This window comes from Microcaecilia unicolor, chromosome 2 (genome assembly GCF_901765095.1).
Source record: "Microcaecilia unicolor chromosome 2, aMicUni1.1, whole genome shotgun sequence".
In the NCBI taxonomy this organism is placed as follows: domain Eukaryota; kingdom Metazoa; phylum Chordata; class Amphibia; order Gymnophiona; family Siphonopidae; genus Microcaecilia; species Microcaecilia unicolor.
The window spans coordinates 536,167,822-536,190,215 of record NC_044032.1 but is presented as its reverse complement, the minus strand read 5'-3'; the positions used below and the strand labels follow the sequence as shown (position 1 = coordinate 536,190,215).

General features: G+C 40.7%; 1 protein-coding gene across 1 annotated transcript in view; it reads right to left on the bottom strand.

Moving 5' to 3' along the window:
- TBC1D1 (TBC1 domain family member 1) overlaps positions 1-22,394 on the bottom strand; it is a 447,417-nt gene that overhangs the window by 214,355 nt on the left and 210,668 nt on the right. The window contains 1 exon segment of the mRNA XM_030191287.1: positions 11,737-12,011. Coding sequence (XP_030047147.1) covers positions 11,737-12,011 — 275 coding nt within the window.

The window sequence follows — 22,394 nt, the reverse complement described above, 5'->3', positions numbered from 1 at the left end:
CCAGGTTCAAAGCTAACCTGGACAAGACTGAGGCACTCAATATTAATAATATAGGGGCAGAGTTGGAAAAAACTAAGGAAAATTTTCCTCTCAAATGGGTTCAATCACACCTGAAACACCTGGGAGGCAAGATTTCCAATGATCGTATGTCAATTTACGATTTCATTTATAAACCTTTTTATTGAGGGGGAGGCCAGTTATTACAAAAATGAAATCTGTGACCTCGGTTAATGTATCTGTTCCAGGACCTTCCAGTACCTATCAATGAGAAAACACTTACCCTCTGGCAGAAAATGATCCATGGTTTCATAGCCAGGGAGAGAAGACTTAGGAGTGGAGGAGTGGCCTAGTGGTTAGGGTGGTGGACTTTGGTCCTGGGGAACTGAGGAACTGAGTTCAATTCCCACTTCAGGCACAGGCAGCTCATTGTGACTCTGGGCAAGTCACTTAACCCTCCACTGCCCCATGTAAGCCGCATTGAGCCTGCCATGAGTGGGAAAGCGCAGGGTACAAATGTAACAAGAAAAAAAAGAATAGCTAAAGCTGTATTGTTTAAACATAAAGAAATGGGGGGCCCTTGAAATACCTGATCTACACAGTTATTTAGCTGTCCAACTGAGGCATGTTTAGAACTGAAGGGAAGTCACCAAACCAAAAACCATCTATTCAGATAGAACAATATTATACCATCAATGTTTGCTTGCAGGATCTTTTGTGAGATTCTACTGAATGATAAAATCAGATTTTAAGTATTAATCCTTCTGTTAATAATATTATGCAGTTATGGAGTTCTTTAAGGAGCTCGCTGGAGGGACATAATAATCTAGCCCCTCTAACTGCACTATTTAAAGTAAGAGTGCCCAAGCGTGATATCCTAGCATGGCATTGGAAAGCATTGGATCTCTTCCATGTCTCCTAACTATTGCACGGGAAACAGGTGAAATTATTTGAAACCCTCCAGAAATTTGGCTTCAGTAAATCATAATTTGTTTCTTTTACTTACAATGCAGACACTGCCTTACAGGCTCACCATTTAAAGGGCAAAGCTAAAGACTTGAGTGGTTTGGAATCTTTAAGGGTACAGTGCTTTACAACAAAGGGCTTGATCTCAGCTTTTTATAAGGTTATTAGTGATTACGGGTCTGTTAGACTCCTTTATATGCTTCAATGGGAAGCGGACTTCCAAACAGTCTTTTGAACTTCCTCAATGGAAAGAAACTAGATGGAATCCAAGACAAAACATTTCCACCCAAGTGAGGGAAAACAACTTGAAAGTGCTTATGAGGTGGTACATGACTCCAGAGAGACTCCACAGATTTAATCAGGGCATATCAGAGAATTGCTAGAGAGGGTGTGATGCTAAGTGTTCGTACGTAGATATGTGATGGTCATGCTCCTTTTGGGAGAAAGTTTTGGATATTATAAAAACTATAGTGGGGACACATAAGGACTTCTTGCCTGAACTCTGCTTGGCATTTATGGGTCTTGAGGACCACCCACCACATCAGCATAAGGTTACTGCAACTTGTTTACTGGCAGCAAAATGTACTATTGCAAGAGAATGGAAGTCTGGTACTTCTGTCCTTTGGGTCCTGGAATAAGAAGTTGATTAGTGGTTATGATGGAGAGTATCATGGCCTACAGGAAAAACATTTTTGAAGTGGTGGTCTTTATTACAGCAATATTATTATTTATTACATTTGTACCCAGCACTTTCCCACACACTGCAGGCTCAATGCGGCTTACATAGTAAATAATTACAATTACAATCAAAAGTCTTTAAAGAAAATATTATAAGCTGTAGTAAATGTAGTGAGAGTAGGGTTTTGAAGAATAAGTGAGGAATATCTGGACTTGATTTCATGATTACTGTTTGATTATTATCTCTATTATAGCTTAGGTTGCAAAGGGAGGGGAGTGGAGGGGAGGGGTGGGTAGAGGGGGTATTTGGGCACTTAGTTATCTGCTTTTCCTAAAAGCTTACAGTCATGTTTAATTTCTGAATACCCATAGTACATTGTATTTTTGCATTATTGTTATGACAAATGAGATTGTACTTTTCAACCTTCAGGTTAATAAAAATTAAAAAAAAAAAAAAAAAGAGCCAGTGAAACGCCAAAAAAAAAAAAAAAAAAAAAAAAAACACAAAACAAACAATATATTTTGGGAGTCACTTTTGACACCAATCTCACTTTCAGAAGCATCTCTAATACAGTTCAACGGTCTTTTTTTCAAACTCAAAATGATTTTTTTCAGTATGACACCTTCACTAAAAAAGCACTTTGGATATTCATTCATGTATTGGTCATTATCAATTTAGATTACTGTAACATCCATCTTCATGGTTCTAAACTCTCAGAATTCAAACATCTTCAATTAATACAGAATACAGCTATAAGGTTGTTAACTGGAAAATTCTACCCCTCTTTTGCGCAAAGAACACTGGCTGGCCGTTACTCAGTGTATCACTTTTAAAATCCTTGTGTTGGTTCACAAAATTCATGCCTCAGATATTCCTTCCTATCTTTCTCGATATCTCACGACACACACAAACCACGCCCCTGTAATGCCTCCTTTAAATCCCTTAAATTTCTGCATCCTGGGGATGCATACATGTAAAGTTGATGCTTCTAAAATAACCTGTCAACTCAGTTTACCTATATTCATGTGTTTAATTATAATTTCAAAGAACTATAATAAAAATTCTTTGAGTTAATGATGTTGGGACTACTTGGCAATAATGATCACAATATGATCAAATGAACTTAAATCATTAGAAGCACAATACGAATCACTGAATTTCAGATTCAGTGCCAAAACTGGCCCAAAATCCATGTACAGTTTTGAATTTTCAGTTGGAACTAGAACTGTGCTGTGTAGCCCTCACTCCCTTCCCTGACAAAAGCCCCACCTCCCGGAGCTTCCTGCCTCTGAAAACCACCCCTCCAGACATGACAGTCCCCTCCTGGGCCTACTGTATACCCACTCACTCCTGCCGACTACCAGCTCCCTGCTCAAAATGTCATCTTGTGAGTCTGCTACTGGAAGTCACAGCAGCCATTTTAAGATTTGAAATGGCACGGGCAGAAGTGATCTTCAGTTGCTCCTGCACATGCCAGTTCCAATCTCAAAACGGCAGATGCAACCTCCAGCGGAAGTCACAAGATGACTGTTGGAAGTCCCAGAAACCATTTTGAGAAGGAGCTGGCAGTGGGCAGGAGTGAGTGGGTATTGCTCCTGCCCCCACTAGCCACCAACGATATAGTAGGCCCAGGAGGGGGCTGTTTCATAGGGGTGGGTGTGTTTTGGAAGAGGGGATCATTGAGGGGTGGTCATTTTTGTTTTTAGCATTGGTTTTGGCTGAAACCAAGTAGGCAATTTCAGTCACAGATTTGGAGTCGGTCAAAACCAAAGATCCTGGTTTCGATCAGGCTCTGTACGAAAATCTACTTTTATAGCTTTTAAACTTTCAAAAGGGAAACTATGATAAAATGATGAAAACAGTAAAAATTAAAAGAAGCAGGTGCAAAGGATAAGAACTTGCATCAGATATGGATTATAGACATTGTTTAAAAGCCCCGACCAGATGTATTCTACGCATTAAAAAAGTAGAAGTCGCTTGGCTGCTCTGCGCATGCTCGACCGGCCGACTGGTTTCCAAGGGAATAGAGAATGCAAGTGAGCTACAACGAGCAGCTCATTTGCATTCCATTTCCTCGATGCATGGCCGTTCTCTACCGATTCGCTATGGAATCGGTAAGGGAACGGCTCTTCCGAGGACTTTAGTGCATCTAGCCCTGAATAGGTCTAACCACTTTAGCCTTTCCTCATATGGGAGGAGTTACATCCAATTTATCATTTTGGTCGCACTTTGAATCTCTTCTAATTCTGCTATATTTTTTTGAGATATGGTGACCAATACTCAAGGTGAGGTCGCACCATGGAGCGATACAGAGGCATTATAATATTCTTGGTCTTATTTTACATCCTCTTTTTTTTTAAAATATATTTTATTATTATAATGCAAAAAGAAAACATGAAAGTAAATATAACAATAATCAGAATAAACCCCACCCCATGACAATAGTGGTATTTAAGTGCTATAGGGAATGACTAAAAATATGCTATAGAGAAATAAGTTCCTAGGAAGAAAGCTACCGAGGCAAACCTCTCCAAGTTTCATAAATTTGCCACATCTCAAAAATTTAGTCAATCATCCATGTCACAGAGCTGTCAGCTTAAACATTTGGAAGATAAAATCCATCTTCTGCAAAACCCGAGATGCAGGTGGTAAGACAGTTTGCTTCCATCCCTGTGCAATGGCCAATTTACTAGCTGTAAAAAGCATTATTGGCAGCCTGTGATGTTGAATCTTGATTGTCGCTGGTTTATAATGAAGCAATGTTCCGCATTTAGTGGTAAATGCCACCCAAGGTAGCATGCAAAGTGTCCAATACAGAAGTCCAATAACCTTTTACTAGAGGGCAGGTCCACCAAAAATGAAAAAAGGTACCTCCACAATTTCTCCAACAAGTAGTCGAAGTCGTCAGACACATCTTATGAATTCTTACTGGAGTATAGTACCAGCGATAGAATATCATAAAGCCATTTACTACCAAATTACTAGTAATAGCTACTTTAAACAAATATTGAAAGGTCTTTTCCCATTGCTCCCCAGTGTATGATTTACTCAAATCTTGTTCCCATTTAGTTATACATTGAATATAATCACTAATTTACCAATACTGGAAACCTATCTCACAAGATTAATCCATAGTCTTCTCGAAGGTCTGTAAAATAAACAAATTCCTCCTCATCCCAAATCTGTCCCAGGGTATGCAAGACACTGCAAGCCCATCGTGTATACACCAGATCTCGAAGCCCTGGGCCAAAAGAGGAAGCATACTGCACACACCTGTAGATAGGCGATACTGCTTATCCGGAAGAAACTGCCCTCTCACCCAATACCAAGTAAGTAAGGGAAAATTAAGCCCAAGCAGAGTCTCCTGGGCTACATCAAGGTGGTCCTTCTTTAGGAGCCAGGGGACCACCCATAGAGGGGTGGAACCAATCCACTGCTGTTCCTATAGGTTCCATTCTTTTATACTACTCTTCATTCAATCAGCTAAAATGCATAACTGTGCCACTTTAAAATATAGCTCAAAATTGGGTACTCCCATACCTCCACTTAAGTTTTGGTTGATATAGCATGCCTCTACATACTCTAGGGGGATGCTTCTTCTAAATACAGGCAAAATGTTTTTGATTCAAGCAGTGAAAAAAGCATTGAGGAATGGGCAAAGGGAGCACCATAAACAGATAAAGAAATTTAGGTAACATCTTCACTGCCTGGATTCATCCCAGCCAAGAGATGGTAAAATCTTCCCAATGGTCTAATTCAGCCATTAACTCATCAAGCTCAGCAGGAAAGTTAGCCTGATATAACCCATCTAATTTTGCCATTATGCATACTTCTAAGTATGCTTGTGAGCCCATTGGATGCAAAACTGTTTCAGGCGGGTGATCCTATGGGCATCCAATTGATATTCAAAATCTCTGACTTGGTCATACTGACTTTGAAGACAGATACCTCTCCATATAGAACTAACACCTAAGAGACCTGTGCGAACGAATCCTCAGGCTCAGTTAAGTCAGCAAAATGATCAGCAAAAAGCATAATTTTGTGCTCAACATCCCCTCTAGCTTGTGTTTTAAGTTGGGTGGCTGTCTGAAATTCCCATCCCCACCAATGCTAGCTTTCAGACAGCCACCCAACTTAAAACACAAGCTAATAAGAAGTAAGCTCCCAACACAGACTCAAAAAGAAGAGAATGGCACACATCCTTGCAATATATCCAGCTGCAAACTATGCCAAAACATCTCACAGGACCCCACAGTCATTCACAAAGGAAAAACATTCAAAATAAAGGAATCCTTCACATGCTCATCTTCCAATGTGGTATACATCATCCAGTGTAAAAAATGTGACCAAGGATGCTATATTGGAGAAACAAGCCAGATGCTAAAAACAAGATTTAACTTATAGACATCACATAAAAAACGCCATAGCCAGCCAGGATGCCACGCCTGTGGGGCAACACTAAACAGAACACTGTACTAGTGATTTCATAGTAAGAATCCTGAAAGGTAACTTTAAAACAATACAGGAACGTAAGACCTTTGAAGTCAGAATGATTAAATATTTTGACACCCACCAGACAGGACTTCACAGACATCTGGGCTTTCTAGCCCATTATAAGCCATAAAATTGTAAATTGTACTGCTTTGTTTGTCACTCTCCTGTCTCCATGCATATCCCCCTGTCTCACTCATGCATATCTCCATCCCCACCCTGTTAGATTGTCTCTGAAATGCTTTGATGTCTCACTTATATATACTGTCATCTACCAAGATTTGCTTATTTCCGATCTGACGACGGGCAACCTTTGAAAACTAATCAAGAAATGTACTAAGTTATGTCCAATAAAAAAGGTATCATCTTATTTTCTTTTTCATGTTTTATTTCTATTGATTACCTTTAGAAATCAGAATCACCAAGCCATATATCAATACTGGCGTAAGATTTATGAAGGGAAAAAAATAAGTAGAATCCCTTTTATTTTGACGAGTCTGTTGCCATAAATAAAAAAAAACCCCCCACAGAGCCATGAATTGTTTAAAATGTGCTCTTTCTTTATGTGCATAACATATCCCTGTAGCGCTATTATCCAAGTCAGGATCAACAGTAATATTAAAGTCTCCCCTCCCCCAGGAGAAAATGTCTATCCCCATATCATAGCAAGACATGGCCCAGACCATCCAAGAAAGCAGCCTGTCCTTCGATGGGCGCATATATGCACACTAAAGTATAGACAGTATTTACAAGCGATAGTATAACCAACAAATAGCGGCCTTCCTTATCCAGGAAGACCTTCTTTATTTGCCAGGAGGGCTATTAAAACCCCTCTAGTGTTATGCTGCGAGCAATTAGAAGCAAAAAAAAAAATATTTGGGTATTTCTTATGAGTTACAAAACACTGATCAGCAAGCTTCAAATGAGTCTCTTGGATGAAGGCAATGTCCGCCTTTAATCAAATTAATTCCTTAAACATGTCATCTCTTAACTGGGGTAGTCAGTCCTCTTACATTAAGGGTAAGACAAGTAAGATTATAGATAACTAAAACATATCACAAAGCGCATAATATCAGTAACAGGGATGCTAGATATACAAAGCAAAATCCCAAAGGTAAAACATCCAGATCTGGTCAGGAAAATAAAAAGGGCTAATGACAGAAGAAAAAGAAACAGATAACACCACTGTGTCCCCAGCAAGACCCTTCCCTCCCTCCCCAAATCCCCAACTTTCTTTTATAAACAGATAACACAGAGAGCGCTATCGCTGTAGGCAGCCTCATGAGAAACTCTTTGCCACTTCGGGCGCACAACTTCTCCAACTCCCAGGCAACACAGAAGATGAGGAAGACAGATCCTCCACTGCCCGAGGAAGGAATGCCTGTGCATCCTCAAGGAAGCAGACCTGGTGCAACTTGCCATCCTTAAAAAAAAAAAAAAAACAAAGCGAACGAGTGCTACCACTTATATCGGATACCCTCTTCACGCAGGTATTGAGAGTCAGGTGTCTCAATTCTGCCCTTTTGGTTGAGAAGTCTTGATAAATATCAATTTTATAGGTATCCCATTCAAATGTTGTATTGACCTGAGCTTTAGCCAACAGGGCTTCTTTCACCTTAAAGTCATTGAAACAAGCAATAATATCCTTAGACCGATTTTGCCTTGGGTTTCCTGACGCCCGATGAGCTCTATCAAGCACAATAGTGGATGGAGCAACTGCTTCAGATCCCAAACAGAGTAGAGATATGTTTTCACAGTCCATAAATTCAGGGCCTTCCGGAGCTCCCCGAAAGCATAAGTTGGAACGACGACTCAGATTCTCGAGATCTTCAATTTTAATCAAGGAGATAGCAATTAGTATGCTTATGCTTTGCAAACTGTTTACCAATTCCAGAAATTGCCATTGCATGCTCCTCCAAGCTAGTTTTCGCATCCATAATACGTTTACCAAGTTCAGCTATCTCCCCCACAAACCCGCTCCCAGATCTGCAAAGTCTCCCCGAAGTGCCTTTACATCAGATTGTATTACTTGAAGAGAGGCAGAAATAGCATTAATCGGGTCCTCCAATTCAGCCAGCTGCAAGGATAATGTGGGAATGGAAAGCGCCTCTCTCGCCACCTCTATTTCTAGTGGCTTGGTAGCAAGAACTGCAGCCCATTGCTGAAACGCAAAGTCCTACAGATTAAATGCCCGAGCCCACAGTCCTGCCATCTCAAACTAAGCCCCACTGTTTCAGATGTCAGATACACAGTACCAAAGACTCAGCAGTCGGATGGATCAATAGGACGCATATTTTTCCTGCAATTTTTCACAATCCGTACATGTTTTGAAAACTTTGAATAGTTTTGTGATATCTGCAAATTTAATCACCTCAATTGACATTCTGATTCCCAGATCATTTATAAATATGTCGGTCCCAATCTTCAGGTACTACGAATAATTTTAATGACAGGTTACAGACCAGTAACAGCAGATCAGCAATGTCATGTTTGAGTTCTTTCAGTATACCATCCAGTCCGGGTGATTTATCACCCTTTAACTTGTCACTTTGGCTCAGTACATCATACAGGTTCACAGAGATTTCTTTCAGTTCCTCCGCACTGTCACCCTTGAAAACAATTTCCAATACAGATAGATCTCTTACATCTATTTCCGCGAAGACCGAAGCAAACAATTCATTCAATCTCTCAGCTATGGCCTTGTCCTCCCTGAGTGTTCCTTTTGCTGCTTTATGATCTAATGGTCCCACGGGTTCCCTCGCAGGCTTTCTGCTTTTGATGTACCTGAAAATGTTTTTGTCTCTGCGGCAAGTTTTTCTTCATATTGCTTTTTTTTTTTAAGCCTTCTTTATCAATGCTTTGTATCTAAACATGGCAGTGCTTACGCTGCTTCTTATTTTCTTCATTCAGATCCTTTTTCTTCTACTTTTCTTTTGCATGGATGATTGCCTTAAGCACAGTTTCTAGATCCTTTTTAAAATTGCTGACTTTACAGTATTAAGTTATACGAATCTCTTTGTAAATCTTATTTTATTTTAATGCATTGGGCATAATTGCTATTTCTTAGTACTGCTTGAGTAATGTGTCTGAGGGTGGAAAAATAAATGCACTGAACAATCCCAACAGCATTCCAGCATATTTTAGGACAACCATGCAGACACCTCTGGGAAGTAATCTATGATAGCGTTTTCAATGCAATAAACATTGCAGCTGGTTTAGAGCGGCACAAGACAAGAAATATTCTGTAGATTTAAGTCCATAATGGAATACATATAGTTCTCAGGTTGCAAAAACCACAAATACTTAATAAAACAAGACATAAAAACCATGACAATTAAAATATTAACATACAGTATAAAATCAAGCCTAAAAAGAAAATTCTAAAACTTATTCATAGAAAATAAAATAAGATGATATCTTTGTTATTGGACTAACAATATATTTTTGGATTAGCTTTCCAAGGTAACCCTTCTTCAGATCAGAAATGAGAAAATGTTGACAGATATCACAGTTTATAAGTGGCAATACTTATGTACTTATTCCAATGACAGTCTCACAGGAAGAGGGTGGGGTGGGTTAGATGAGAAAGAGAGCTGAGGAGTGAGAGGGAGAGATGGATAGGTGATAAAGCAATATAATTTTATGGTTTATAGTGAACTAGAAAACCCAGATCTTTGTTAAGTCCTGTCTGGTGGGTATCAAAATATTTCATCATTTTGACTTCAAAGGTCTTACCTTCCTGGATTGTCTTAAAATTTCCTTTTAGCATTCTTACCATAAGATCATTGATGCAGTGCTCTGGTTTTGTAAAGTGCTGTCCCACAGAGGTGACAACCTGGCTGGCATTGTGATGTTTAATATTTAATATTATGTCTATGTAAACCGATTCTTATCTTTAGCATCTGGCTTGTTTCTCCAATATAGCAGCACCCTTCTTCACACTTTTTGCATTGAGGGGCTCTTTTACTAAGCTGAGGCAATCCGGAACTACTGCCAGCCCAATGCGGGCACCAGCAGACGTGCCACCCCCAACGCGCAGCATTTTCGGCACTAGAGAAAATATTACCCTATTTTTTACCGCAGCAGTTAGTGCGGGAGTCCTTACCACCACCTCAACGGGTGGCGTCAAGTGCTCCACCCTGCATGGCCACACAGTAAGTACAATCCTACCACATGGCCATTTCTTTTTTCAGCCTTGTTACCCATTGCGGTATAAAGGGCCTCGGTGCATGGCAAAAACAGCCACCACTAGAGCAGAGCCCCTTTTACTGTAGCTTATTAAAAGGGCTCTTGAATTAGTTAGTCCAATAAAAAAAGGTATCTTCTTATCTGGAATTGCAAAAAGTGCAAAGGGTGCTATACTGGAGAATCAAGCCTGAAGCTAAAGACAAGAATCAATTTACATAGACATCACAATGCCAACCAGGATGTCATAGGATGTCATCTCTGTGACAATCCAGGAACGTAAGACCTTTGAAGTTAAAATGATGAAATATTTTGACACCCACTAAGATCTGGATTTTCTATCCCATTATAAACCATAAAATTATAATGCTTTGTTACTCTCATCAACTATCCATCTCTCCCTGTCTCTCACCCACCCAGCTCTCTGCTTTTCACCTAATCCATCCCACCCTTTTCCTGTGAGACACTGGAAGGCTTTTGTGTTTCACTTATAAATTCTGCTATTTGTCAACATTTGTTCATTTCTGATCAGACAAAGGGGGGAGGGGGCAGTTACCTTTGAAAGCTAACCAAAAAAATTTATTGTTAGTTCTGTTTTGTTTTTATTTCTATTTACTAAGTTTAAAAGTGGACTAACACTGGTACCACATCACTTTATTCAAAATCATAAGCACAAGAAAATACAAATATTTTCAATTTTACCCTAAAATGGTGAAATACCAAGAATTTAATCTTCAGCATCACAACTTTAAAAAAAGGGTAAGCAACTTTGCAAGTGTGATATTTACCAAATAAAAATTAATGTCTGTTGCAACAACCAATATTAAAGCAGATATCTTCCATGGAGTTTGGGGCTCAGGAGCTGATGGTTCTGCTATCTATATCTGTGGCTGGATAGCATGTGAACCCATAAAGGGGATTCTGTTGGACAGATTTACCTTTAGCTTATTAAGTTGCAATATTGTGATAGAGCCAATGCATCCAGTAGACAGAGGCATAAGAGCATGCGGGAGAAGAGGGGCACAGGGTTGGCACATTACCACCCTTAGCTCGAAAAAATGGGTCTGGATGCTGATACTGTATTGGCCTGTCTTCCCCCACTACCAGTATGACCTCCCTACCTTTTGCCCCTCCAAACTAAGCAGACAAACTATGCCTATGGACTCAGGTATGAATATCTGCATGTGGTAGGTATGAAGACCATTCAGTACTACATACTTTGCCAGGACTCCCTGGGCCGCATTCACCTCTATTCACATGCTGGCAAATGACCCTATATAAGCCTATCTATTCATATATAGACCAATATGAATCAGGCTAGAAACAGTAAATCCTATACCATACAAATTATACAAGTCATACAGTAATTTAAAAAACTCAATGAGGCATGTGTCATGCTAAATGAACATTCTGCTTACCTCTCTTTGTGTGGTGTCTCTGTGCCTACTGAATGATATCTCATTAGTTTTCTTTGAGGCGTGGATACAGATTCCTCAACTGACTCCACAGGCTCCTGGTGTTCCACAGGAAAATGACTCAGTGTGTTTGCACGCCGCCTAAACCCTTGCTGAGATACATGGGCGTCCTCTTCAGAGGCAGAACACTCAGGGTCCTTGGAAAGATCTCCCATAGATCCATGCGACTTGAGAGTGTTGGGAAGTGGCTCCACTTCCTGTTCACATACAAACAAATCCTAAAATAGAATTCAGAAGACAGGACCATAAACCCCACATCAGAACATGTATAGTAAAGCAAATTTAGCTTTTACAACAATAGGCGCACATTGCTATACTGAGAGAAAAGAAACTAGAATCTGTCCATACTTACGTTCAAGTAAGAAATACACTCCTGTTTATTAGATTTCAGAGTCTTCACAGAGTCTGCTATTTATTACCTGCACTTGTCAGCTTAAAGGCTTCTGAGAATAGTTATCTCTATCACCACAACAAAGACAACATGAGGCATCTCAAACATAGCAAGAACACTTATTGTAACTAGTCACCACTTCATCCCCAGCATCTAGAAATTAAACCTAGGAAAAATTTATGGAAAAGGTTCATGCACACAAACATTTTCACTGCTGAATTCAATGAAAACTTCTAAAATGAAACAGGTGACAGACAACTGGTAACAATACACCCATGTTCTGATTTAACAAAGACACACTTCAAAATTCTTTTCCGGAAAAAAATAAAATAAATGCTACTGAACTAGCAAACGTCACCAATTTTCATATTTCTTTAGCAGAATGTTTTCTATTAAGGCCTCATTTGACTATTTAAATCTGTGACTTTTGCTGAACATTTAAAAAAAAGTGCTGACAATGTAGAAACCTAGTAGGATTCCCTATTTAACATGCAGGACTGGTACTAAATTTGGCAGCCTTGCTTCAGAAAAAACCTTCAGGGTCCCCAGATCTGCCACAAGTTTTGGTCCTTGGGTACATCTCAAATATTCATTTTGGGTACTTGCACAGTTTTATCAATGCTTAACTTATTTTAGCTCGCTTGAAAATCAAGCCTGTATGCAGTGTTCAAGAACCTTAGTTAAGTGAACAGTGAAAACAAAGCTGTTTGAACAGGGTAGAACAAACAGGTATTGCTAGAGCATCCTGGGAGGTATTTGTTTATGCAGAAGCCCAGCCAAGGAAAGATGAAGTGTTACACTATAGACAGAAAAAGGTTTCAATAGACTCAAGGAGCACTACAAAACAAATAGAGGCTATTCCCAGGTAATCCAGAAAGATTCTAAGGAACAGGACCATTTATTAACCAGGCACAACAGAAAGAACCCCAACTGTATTAGTTTACTTAATAGCAAAGCACAGCTTTTCAGCACTGGTACAAGAATTTATGTCCACAAAAATGATTTTATTGCAAAAACTCAGTATTGCTATGAACTGTATATATTTGTGGGAGATATTGCTGAAGGGTTGGAAGAAAAGGTTTGCCTTTTTGCAGATGACACGAAGATAGCCAATAGAATGGAGGGAGTAGAAACAATGAGAAAGGATCTCCAAATGATAGAATGGTCAAAGGTCTGGCAGTTTAAATTTAATCATCTAAACTATAGAAACCATTTTTAATGAGATAGGTACATTTTTTTTTGTTTTTCTCTGTGATGCTCTGTTCATTCTTTCATGTGTATTTAAACATGTCTATACTTCTATAAACCCTTTATTACAATAGATATAATGACTATATATGAGTGCTCAGTGAAAAATCATTGTGCTATGGCTAGTCTTCTGCACAATATATTTGTTCTTATTCCATCATTGCACTTCAGCCCTCCCTCACTCCTATATTCATTTTGTGTAGCTAATGCCTGATATAACAATAGTACTTAGCTTCAGGCTGATGATATTTGCTGTGCTTGAATCTTCTGCTGAATACGCTGCAGTAGACTGCCACAGTATCGTGTATACGTGACTACTTAAAACCTCTATGACTTCAATTTCTTGGTAAAGTCTTCGTCATGTCTTATAGTTCTCATTCTCCGTTCTCGACACAACATGTGTTTCGCTTTGATGGCTTTCTCAAGAGAACATACTTATATCGTTTCCAATAACTTGTAAGACTGATAGTTTCATTCGTTCATGTCCTAAAATGATAAACAGTGTAGAGTGAGGCACTTGGGGTGCAGAAACCCAAAAGAGAGATACCGGATAGGAGGGGAGAGATTAGTAAGCTCGACTCAGGAGAGAAACCTTGGGTGTTGGTGTCTGAGAATCTAAAGGTGAAGAAACAATGTGACAAGGCGACGGTTGTGGCCAGAAGGATGCTAGGCTGCATAGAGAGGGGCATAACCAGCAGAACAAAGGAGGTGTTGATGCCCCTCTACAAGTCATTGGTGAGGCTCCACTTGGAGTACTGTGTTCAGTTTTGGAGGCCGTATCTTGTTGAAGATGTAAAAAGACTAGAAGCGGTACAAAGAAAAGCTACAAAAATGGTATGGGATTTGCGTTGCAAACCGTACGAGAGACTTGCTGACCTGAAAATGTATACCTTGGAGGAAAGGAGAAACAGGGGTGACATGATACAGATGTTCAAATATTTGAAAGGTATTAATCTGCAAACAAACCTTTTCTGGAGACGGGAAGGCGATACAACAAGAGGACATGAATTGAGGTTGAAGGGGGGCAGACTCAGGAGTAATGTAAGAAAGTAGCTTTTCATAGAGAGGGTGTTGGATACATGGAATGCCCTCCTGCAGGAGGTAGTGGAGATGAAAACAGTAATGGAATTCAAACATGCATGGGATAAACACAAAGGAATCCTGTTTAGAAGGAATGGATCCATGGAATCTTAGTGGAGATTGGGTGGCGACGCCAGTAATTGGGAAGCAAAACCAGTGCTGGGCAGACTTCTACGGTTTACGCCCTGATCGTGAATGAATAGATATGGATGGGTTTCAGTGTAAATTTTAAGGGGCTTCAACATTAGCTTCAGAACTTTTAGTAAAAGAGTGCTGGGCAGGCTTCTATGGTCTGTGCCCTGAGAATGGCAAGGACAAATCAAACTCATTTATACATGGACTATACAGGTCTTTATCTGCCGTCATTTACTACATTAATATGTTTTTAAAAATATGCAAACATTGATATGTATACAAATATAAAACTAGCCATGAAAATAACTAAAGATAATGTTTCTGTTTTTTGTTGGGAACCATTTATATAAAATCTTAGCTGCAGAGACTGACAGGCTACAGAGGAAATTGGAGGGTCATGGGATAGGAGGAAATGTCCTATTGTGGATTAAAAACTGGTTGAAGGATAGGAAACAGAGAGTGGGGTTAAATGGGCAGTATTCACAATGGAGAAGGGTAGTTAGTGGGGTTCCTCAGGGGTCCGTGCTAGGACCGCTGCTTTTTAATATATTTATAAATGATTTAGAGATGGGAGTAACTAGCAAGGTAATTAAATTTGCTGATGACACAAAGTTATTCAAAGTCGTTAAATCACGACAGGATTGTGAAAAATTACAAGAGGACCTTACGAGACTGGGAGGCTACATGGCAGATGATGTTTAATGTGAGCAAGTGCAAGGTGATGCATGTGGGAAAAAAGAACCCGAATTATAGCTACGTCATGCAAGGTTCCACATTAGGAGTTACGGACCAAGAAAGGGATCTGGGTGTCGTCGTCGATAACACACTGAAACCTTCTGCTCAGTGTGCTGCTGCGGCTAAGAAAGCGAATAGAATGTTGGGTATTATTAGGAAAGGTATGGAAAACAGGTGTGAGGATGTTATAATGCCGTTGTATCGCTCCATGGTGCGACCGCACCTTGAGTATTGTGTTCAATTCTGGTCGCCGCATCTCAAGAAAGATATAGTAGAATTGGAAAAGGTGCAGCGAAGGGCGACTAAAATGATAGCGGGGATGGGACGACTTCCCTATGAAGAAAGACTAAGGAGGCTAGGAGCTTGGAGAAGAGACGGCTGAGGGGAGACATGATAGAGGTATATAAAATAATGAGTGGAGTGGAACAGGTGGATGTGAAGCTTCTGTTCACGCTTTCCAAAAATACTAGGACTAGGGGGCATGCGATGAAACTACAGTGTAGTAAATTTAAAACAAATTGGAGAACATTTTTCTTCACCCAACGTGTAATTAAACTCTGGAATTCGTTGCCGGAGAAAGTGGTGAAGGCGGTTAGCTTAGCAGAGTTTAAAAAGGGGTTGGACGGTTTCCTAAAGGACAAGTCCATAAACCGCTACTAAACGGACTTGGAAAGATCCAAGATTCCAGGAATAACATGTGTGGAATGTTTGTACGTTTGGGAAGCTTGCCAGGTGCCCTTGGCCTGGATTGGCCGCTGTCGTGGACAGGATGCTGGGCTCGATGGACCCTTGGTCTTTTCCCAGTGTGGCATTACTTATGTACTTATATGAATGTTCCCTTCATACTGCTCCCACAGAAATACAATGAAATGAAAACAAATCAAAAGATTGGCAGACTGGATAGGCCACATGATCTTTATCTGCGATCATTTTCTGTGTTTCTTCACTATTTTGTAGCTTGATCATCTAACTAAAATACTTTGATCTTGACTGGCCAAAACATTTCCTTCACCCTCCATGCACAACAGCTTTTCTCTTCAGGTGCACTCTGTTTTCTTTAACTGAAGTCACACTGCAGACATCTTTCAATGAAGTGAAATAGTAATACAAAACGCCATGAAAAAAGATCTCAGCTCATACTTTACCAAAGCAAGAAAGGTTATATTTATCAATGGAGAAACTGTTTTACCTGATTATTTTCTTTCCTTTAGTCTACCAGACCAAAACAGAACTTGTATGTTTTGTTCATGGACCAGCAGAGAGAGACAAAAACAAATGAATTCTGAGCAATTCGCCCCTTAAGGGCTCCATGCAGCCTTAGAATGCTCAGTATTTCAAATGACCAAGCAGCAGTGCTCCAGTTCACACTTCCAGGCAAACTTTGTAGTTATCCATTACCTTTGTGAACAAGGCACTGCTGTAGTCTGACACACAGTTCTACAACTGGGTCAGGAGCAGCCCCAGAATCTAATAAGATAGAAAAAGTGGAAGCACTTGCACTTAGAAGTTAAAACAAAACAGAGCAAACTGGTTGACGAATGCAAGTAGCTTACTCAGTCCAGGAGCTGCACAGTGTACTGTCACCATCCGCTGGAAACAGAGAAATACTGCACAAAGCCCTTATGGGGCAAATCCCTCAGAACTATTTTGTTTTTGTCTCCATCCAACACAATCTACACATTGTGGACCCTAAGAAAATTTGATTTCACTATCTGTGTTCATTTTTCTACAAAATTAAAACAAATTCACTGCACTTAACCCAATAAGTACAGGGTCTAAGTTAATTTTTATTCTAACTCAATGAAAGTTGGAAAGAATTATACAAAAGAGGTTGAGAATGTCCATCCATCTAGGGAAAAAGTAATTCTCCAAAAATTTAACAAAATAGATAATACTTAGCATGGGGGGGAAATACAGTGAAGAGAAGAGCAACATCAAGTTCTAAAAATAAGCTGAAATAAAGCCCCCCCTCACACCCCCAATAAAAAGAGGCCTGCCTTAAGCAAGTCTCAACCTTTCTACTGCAAATCAAAGGCAGCAATCTCTTTAGACAGAATCATCATCACAAGGTCAATTGTTTGTATGCACTATACGCACTGATTGGGGTAGAAACATTACAAGACAGCACACATCAAGGAGGTTTAATTGAAAGGAGACAGCGGGAATGTGCTTGGCCCATTATTTGGCCTGTAGCCAGTAGGCGGATCTTGCCACCAAAACTGAGTCACCCAAAACAATAGCAAACGCTTATTAGAAATAAGGACTGCCTCTGCGTGGCTTGGCATGGCCCAATAGTTTGCTTTGGTTTGAGTATCAAGATGACAGCTACGGCTTCAGTCTTGCCAAATTGCACCGCCTCCTGTCAATTAAACCTCCTTGGTACAAACCATTAATTTCAGCATGTTTACTAAAAAAAAATTATATATGCCAGTAAAAGGAGGCTAACAGCAAGAATTGTTTTCTTTAAGCACGGCTGCCTGTATTTTTAATTTCTTACAGTAGGATTGTGATCCAACATTTCTCTCAGTTACCTTCAAGATGGAGCAAGATTGGTTTAAAGGCTACTGGAGGTAAATAAAAGTTTGTGGATATATCCATGTGGGGCATAGGAAGTGCTAATGCAACATCCACAGTGGCTGCTCCTCATGCAAGTTCCAAGTATCTGTGTGTCATTTTCTGCAAATTCTTTCGACATTTTATTTTAATGGTAGTTGTTAAAACCTGAATATATTTCCTGTTAATTGGCTTGCAGAGGTCAAAATGACTTGGGGATGAATTGCACCCTTTGGCTTAATGCTGAGCATAGGTAGCCCAGTGACTCGATTTTAACTTCATAGCTACACATTTTTCACTGGCTTTCCATTATTTAGCCGATTCAATTTCAAAGTTTTAAAATTAGTTAATAAAGCTATCTTTCTTCTCTGATTATTCCGTTTGTTATAGCCCATTTCTTACATTCAGATAGCAGTTCTAGATTCTTTATTCCACCTCAGGCTTCTGCTCGATTGGAATCTACCAGGCACACTGCTTCATTTTCCTAAGACCTTCATTCTGAATTCACTCCCAGTATCATTTCTACTTGAAAAGTCAAATTTAAGACCACCTGAAAGAGGCAGCATTTACTAGGGCCTACAGTGATCTCAACTGTGGGGAGGCATGACAGCTCCATATTTGCTTCTTTTTTTGTGGGGGTGGGGGGTGGGGGTGGAGTTACAGATATTTCTTTAATCTCTTTCTTTATCTATCCTGTTCTTTCATCTGTGCCTGTCTATCGTGTTGAAATTCTGTTTCTGGTATCTTGATTCTGAATTGTAAACTACCGTGTTGTCCCTGAAGGCGGGCATGCTATTAAATTCAAATAAACCAAACCAGGCCTAGAAATCAGAAATTTTAAAACACAAATTAAAGTTATACAGAAAAAAACATAACAGGCCAGATTTTCAACTAGCATGCTCAGTGGATTATATGTATGCTCAGTGTTGCTACCTGGATAATTAGCAATACTGAACATACTGACTGATGACTATACTGGCATTATTCCAAGACTTAAGCTAACCTAATAACAAGCATAAATATGTATCTGGATAGCTGACAGATAAGGGCTGAATATCGCCACTATCTGAATTAATCCAGATACCACCTTCAAGCCCGCCTGTCTTAAACAGATCCTATTTATCTGCATAATACCCAGCTGCTTAGTAATAATATCAGCAGTTGGATATTATTCAGATCGCATTTAGAAATAGCCAAATAAGAACACAGGACTATAATAGTCATACTGGGTCACGCCAATGGTCTATCCAGCCCAGTATCCCGCTTTCAACAGTGGCCAAGCCAGGTCACAAGTGCCTGCCTGGCAAGATCCCAAAATAGTACAATACATTTTATGCTGTTTATCCTAGAAATAAGCAGTGTTTTTTCCCCAAGTCCATCTTAATAATGGCTTGTGGACTTTTAGGAAAATAGCTTAGCGGAGTTTAAAAAAAGATTTGGATAACTGTTTTTACCACATTCTCTGGCAATGAATTCCACAGTTTAATTACACATTAAGTAAAGAAATATTTTCTCCAGTTTGTTTTAAATTTACTACTTTGTAGCTTCACTGTGTGCTCCCTAGTCCCAATATTTTTGGAAAGAATAAACAAGCTATTCATGTCTACCCAATCCACTCCACTCACTATTTTATATACCACTATCATATCTCCCCTCAGCTACCTTTTCGCCAAGCTGAAGAACTCTAGCTGTTTCACCCTTTCCTCATAGGGAAGTCATCCCATCCCCTATATCATTTTCATTGCCCTTCTCTGTACCTTTTTTAATTCCACTATATCTTTTCTGAGATGCGGTGACCAGAATTGCACAAAATATTCAAGATGCAGTCGCACCATGGAGCGAGACAAAGGCATTATAACCAGTAGCATAGCCAGATCTGACATTTTGAAGGAGGCCCTGATTTAACATGGAGAGGCACTAGGCATATTGGTATGAGTAGTGCTTGGTATACTCCTAAATAATGCCTTACAGTGTACTTAATGATGGATTTCTAAGTAAACAGTCTGTCCTGCATCAATATAAACCACACACACACTTATGGAAACTTGGACGTTCACTAACATTTTTCGCATTATCCCATAACTTAAAAACTTTGCCATTAGAGCAGACTTGTGTCTGGTCAACATCTCAACATACATCACAGTATCCTGCAAAATAATCACCGCAATGGCACATATTCTTCAACTTTTCTTTATCACAAATATAAATGCTTTATTCCCCAGGAACTCACCATACAAAAATAAGTTCTGATTTTGGTGTAATACCTGTAAAAACATAAAACCCCTAGTCCCTTCAAAAATCACTCAAGACCTATAAAACGCATTAGTTCACTATAATACCACTAACTTACAGAAGTACTACTACTACTTATCATTTCTATAGCGCTGCCAGGGTTACGCAGCGCTGTACAAGTTTAAACACGGGGAGGGACAGTCCCTGCTCAAGAGAGCTTACAATCTAACGGTAATAGACTACGCAGTCAGTGTAGGTAACAGGAATGGGGAAGGTGGTTAGGCGCCAAAAGCAAGGGAGAAGAGATGGGCCTTGAGTAAGGACTTGAAGATGGGCAGGGAGGGCGCATGGCGTATGGGCTCAGGAAGTCTGTTCCAGGCATAAGGTGCTGCGAGGCAGAAGGGGCGGAGTCTGGAGTTAGCGGTGGTGGAGAAGGGTACAGATAGGAGTGATTTGTCCTGAGAGCGGAGGTTACGGGTGGGAACATACGGGGAGAGGAGGGTAGAGAGGTAATGGGGGGCAGCAGATTGAGTGCACTTGAAGGTCAATAGAAGAAGCTTGAACTGTATACGGTAGTGGATTGGGAGCCAGTGAAGCGACTTGAGGAGGGGGGTGATATGAGAGTATCGGTTCATGCGGTAGATAAGACGTGCGGCGGAATTTTGGACAGATTGAAGGGGGGATAGGTGGCTAAGCGGGAGGCCAGCGAGGAGAAGGTTGCAATAGTCAAGACGAGAGGTAACGAGTGAGTGGACGAGGGTGCGGGTGGTCTGTTCAGAGAGGAAGGGGCGAATTTTGCTAATATTATAGAGGAAGAAGCGACAGGTCTTAGCTGTCTGTTGGATATGGGCAGAGAAGGAGAGGGAGGAATCGAAGATGACTCCGAGATTGCGTGCTGAAGAGACGGGGAGGATGAGGGTGTTGTCAACAGAGACGGAAAGTGGGGGAAGAGGAGAAGAGGGTTTGGGTGGAAAGATAAGGAGCTCAGTCTTTGCCATGTTCAGTTTCAGATGCCGGTTGGACATCCAGGCAGCGATGTCGGAAAGGCAGGCTGAAACTTTGGCCTGGGTTTCAACTGTGATGTCGGGAGTGGAGAGGTAAAGCTGGGTGTCATCGGCATAGAGATGGTACTGGAAACCATGACATGAGATCAACGAGCCAAGGGAAGAGGTGTATATCGAGAAGAGAAGCGGTCCAAGGACAGATCCTTGGGGAACCCCAACAGAGAGCGGGATGGGGGTGGAAGAGGAGCCATTAGAAGATACTCTGAAGGTGCGTTGGGAAAGATACGAGGAGAACCAGGAGAGGACGGAGCCCTGGAACCCAAATGAGGACAGTGTGTCAAGAAGTAAATTATGATTGACGGTGTCAAAGGCGGCGGATAGGTCGAGGAGGATGAGGATGGAGTAATGGCCTTTGGATTTGGCGAGGAACAGGTCATTGCAGACTTTAGAGAGTGCTGTTTCTGTCGAGTGTAGTGGGCGAAAGCCAGATTGAAGCGGGTCGAGGACAGCATGAGAGGAGAGGAAGTCAAAGCAACGGCTGTGGACAGCACGCTCAAGTAGTTTGGAGAGGAAGGGTAGAAGAGAAATGGGGCGGTAGTTGGAGGGACAGGTTGGGTCAAGTGATGGTTTTTTGAGAAGTGGTGTGACTACTGCGTGCTTGAAGGTGTCAGGGACAGTAGCAGTGGAGAGAGAGAGGTTGAGGATGTGACAGATTGAGGGGATAACTGTAGGAGAGATGTTGGTAAGCAGATTGGTGGGAATGGGATCCGAGGAACAGGTGGTGCACTTGGAGGAAGAAAGAAGGCGAGCAGTTTCCTCTTCGGTGATCTCAGGGAAGGAGGAAAAGGAGGCCGGGTTAGGTTGGTTGAGGGAGTGGGTTAAGAAGTCACAGGGAGGAGAAGGCTTGGAAGTGAATTCAAGGTTGATCTTCTGCACTTTATCGCGGAAGTGGTCAGCTAGTGATTGAGGAGAGAGTGAGGGAGGGGTGGGAGCGGAGGGTACTTTAAGTAGGGAGTTGAGGGTGGCAAAGAGGCGACGAGGGTTGGAGCCAAGAGAATTGGTTAATTGAGAATAATATTCCTGTTTGGCAAGGAATAGGGAGGATTGGAAGGAGGATAGCATGAATTTGTAATGGGTGAAGTCTGATAGGGTGCGAGATTTCCTCCAGAGTCGTTCAGCAGATCGGGTGCAGGAGCGAAGGTAACGGATGCAGGGGGTTAACC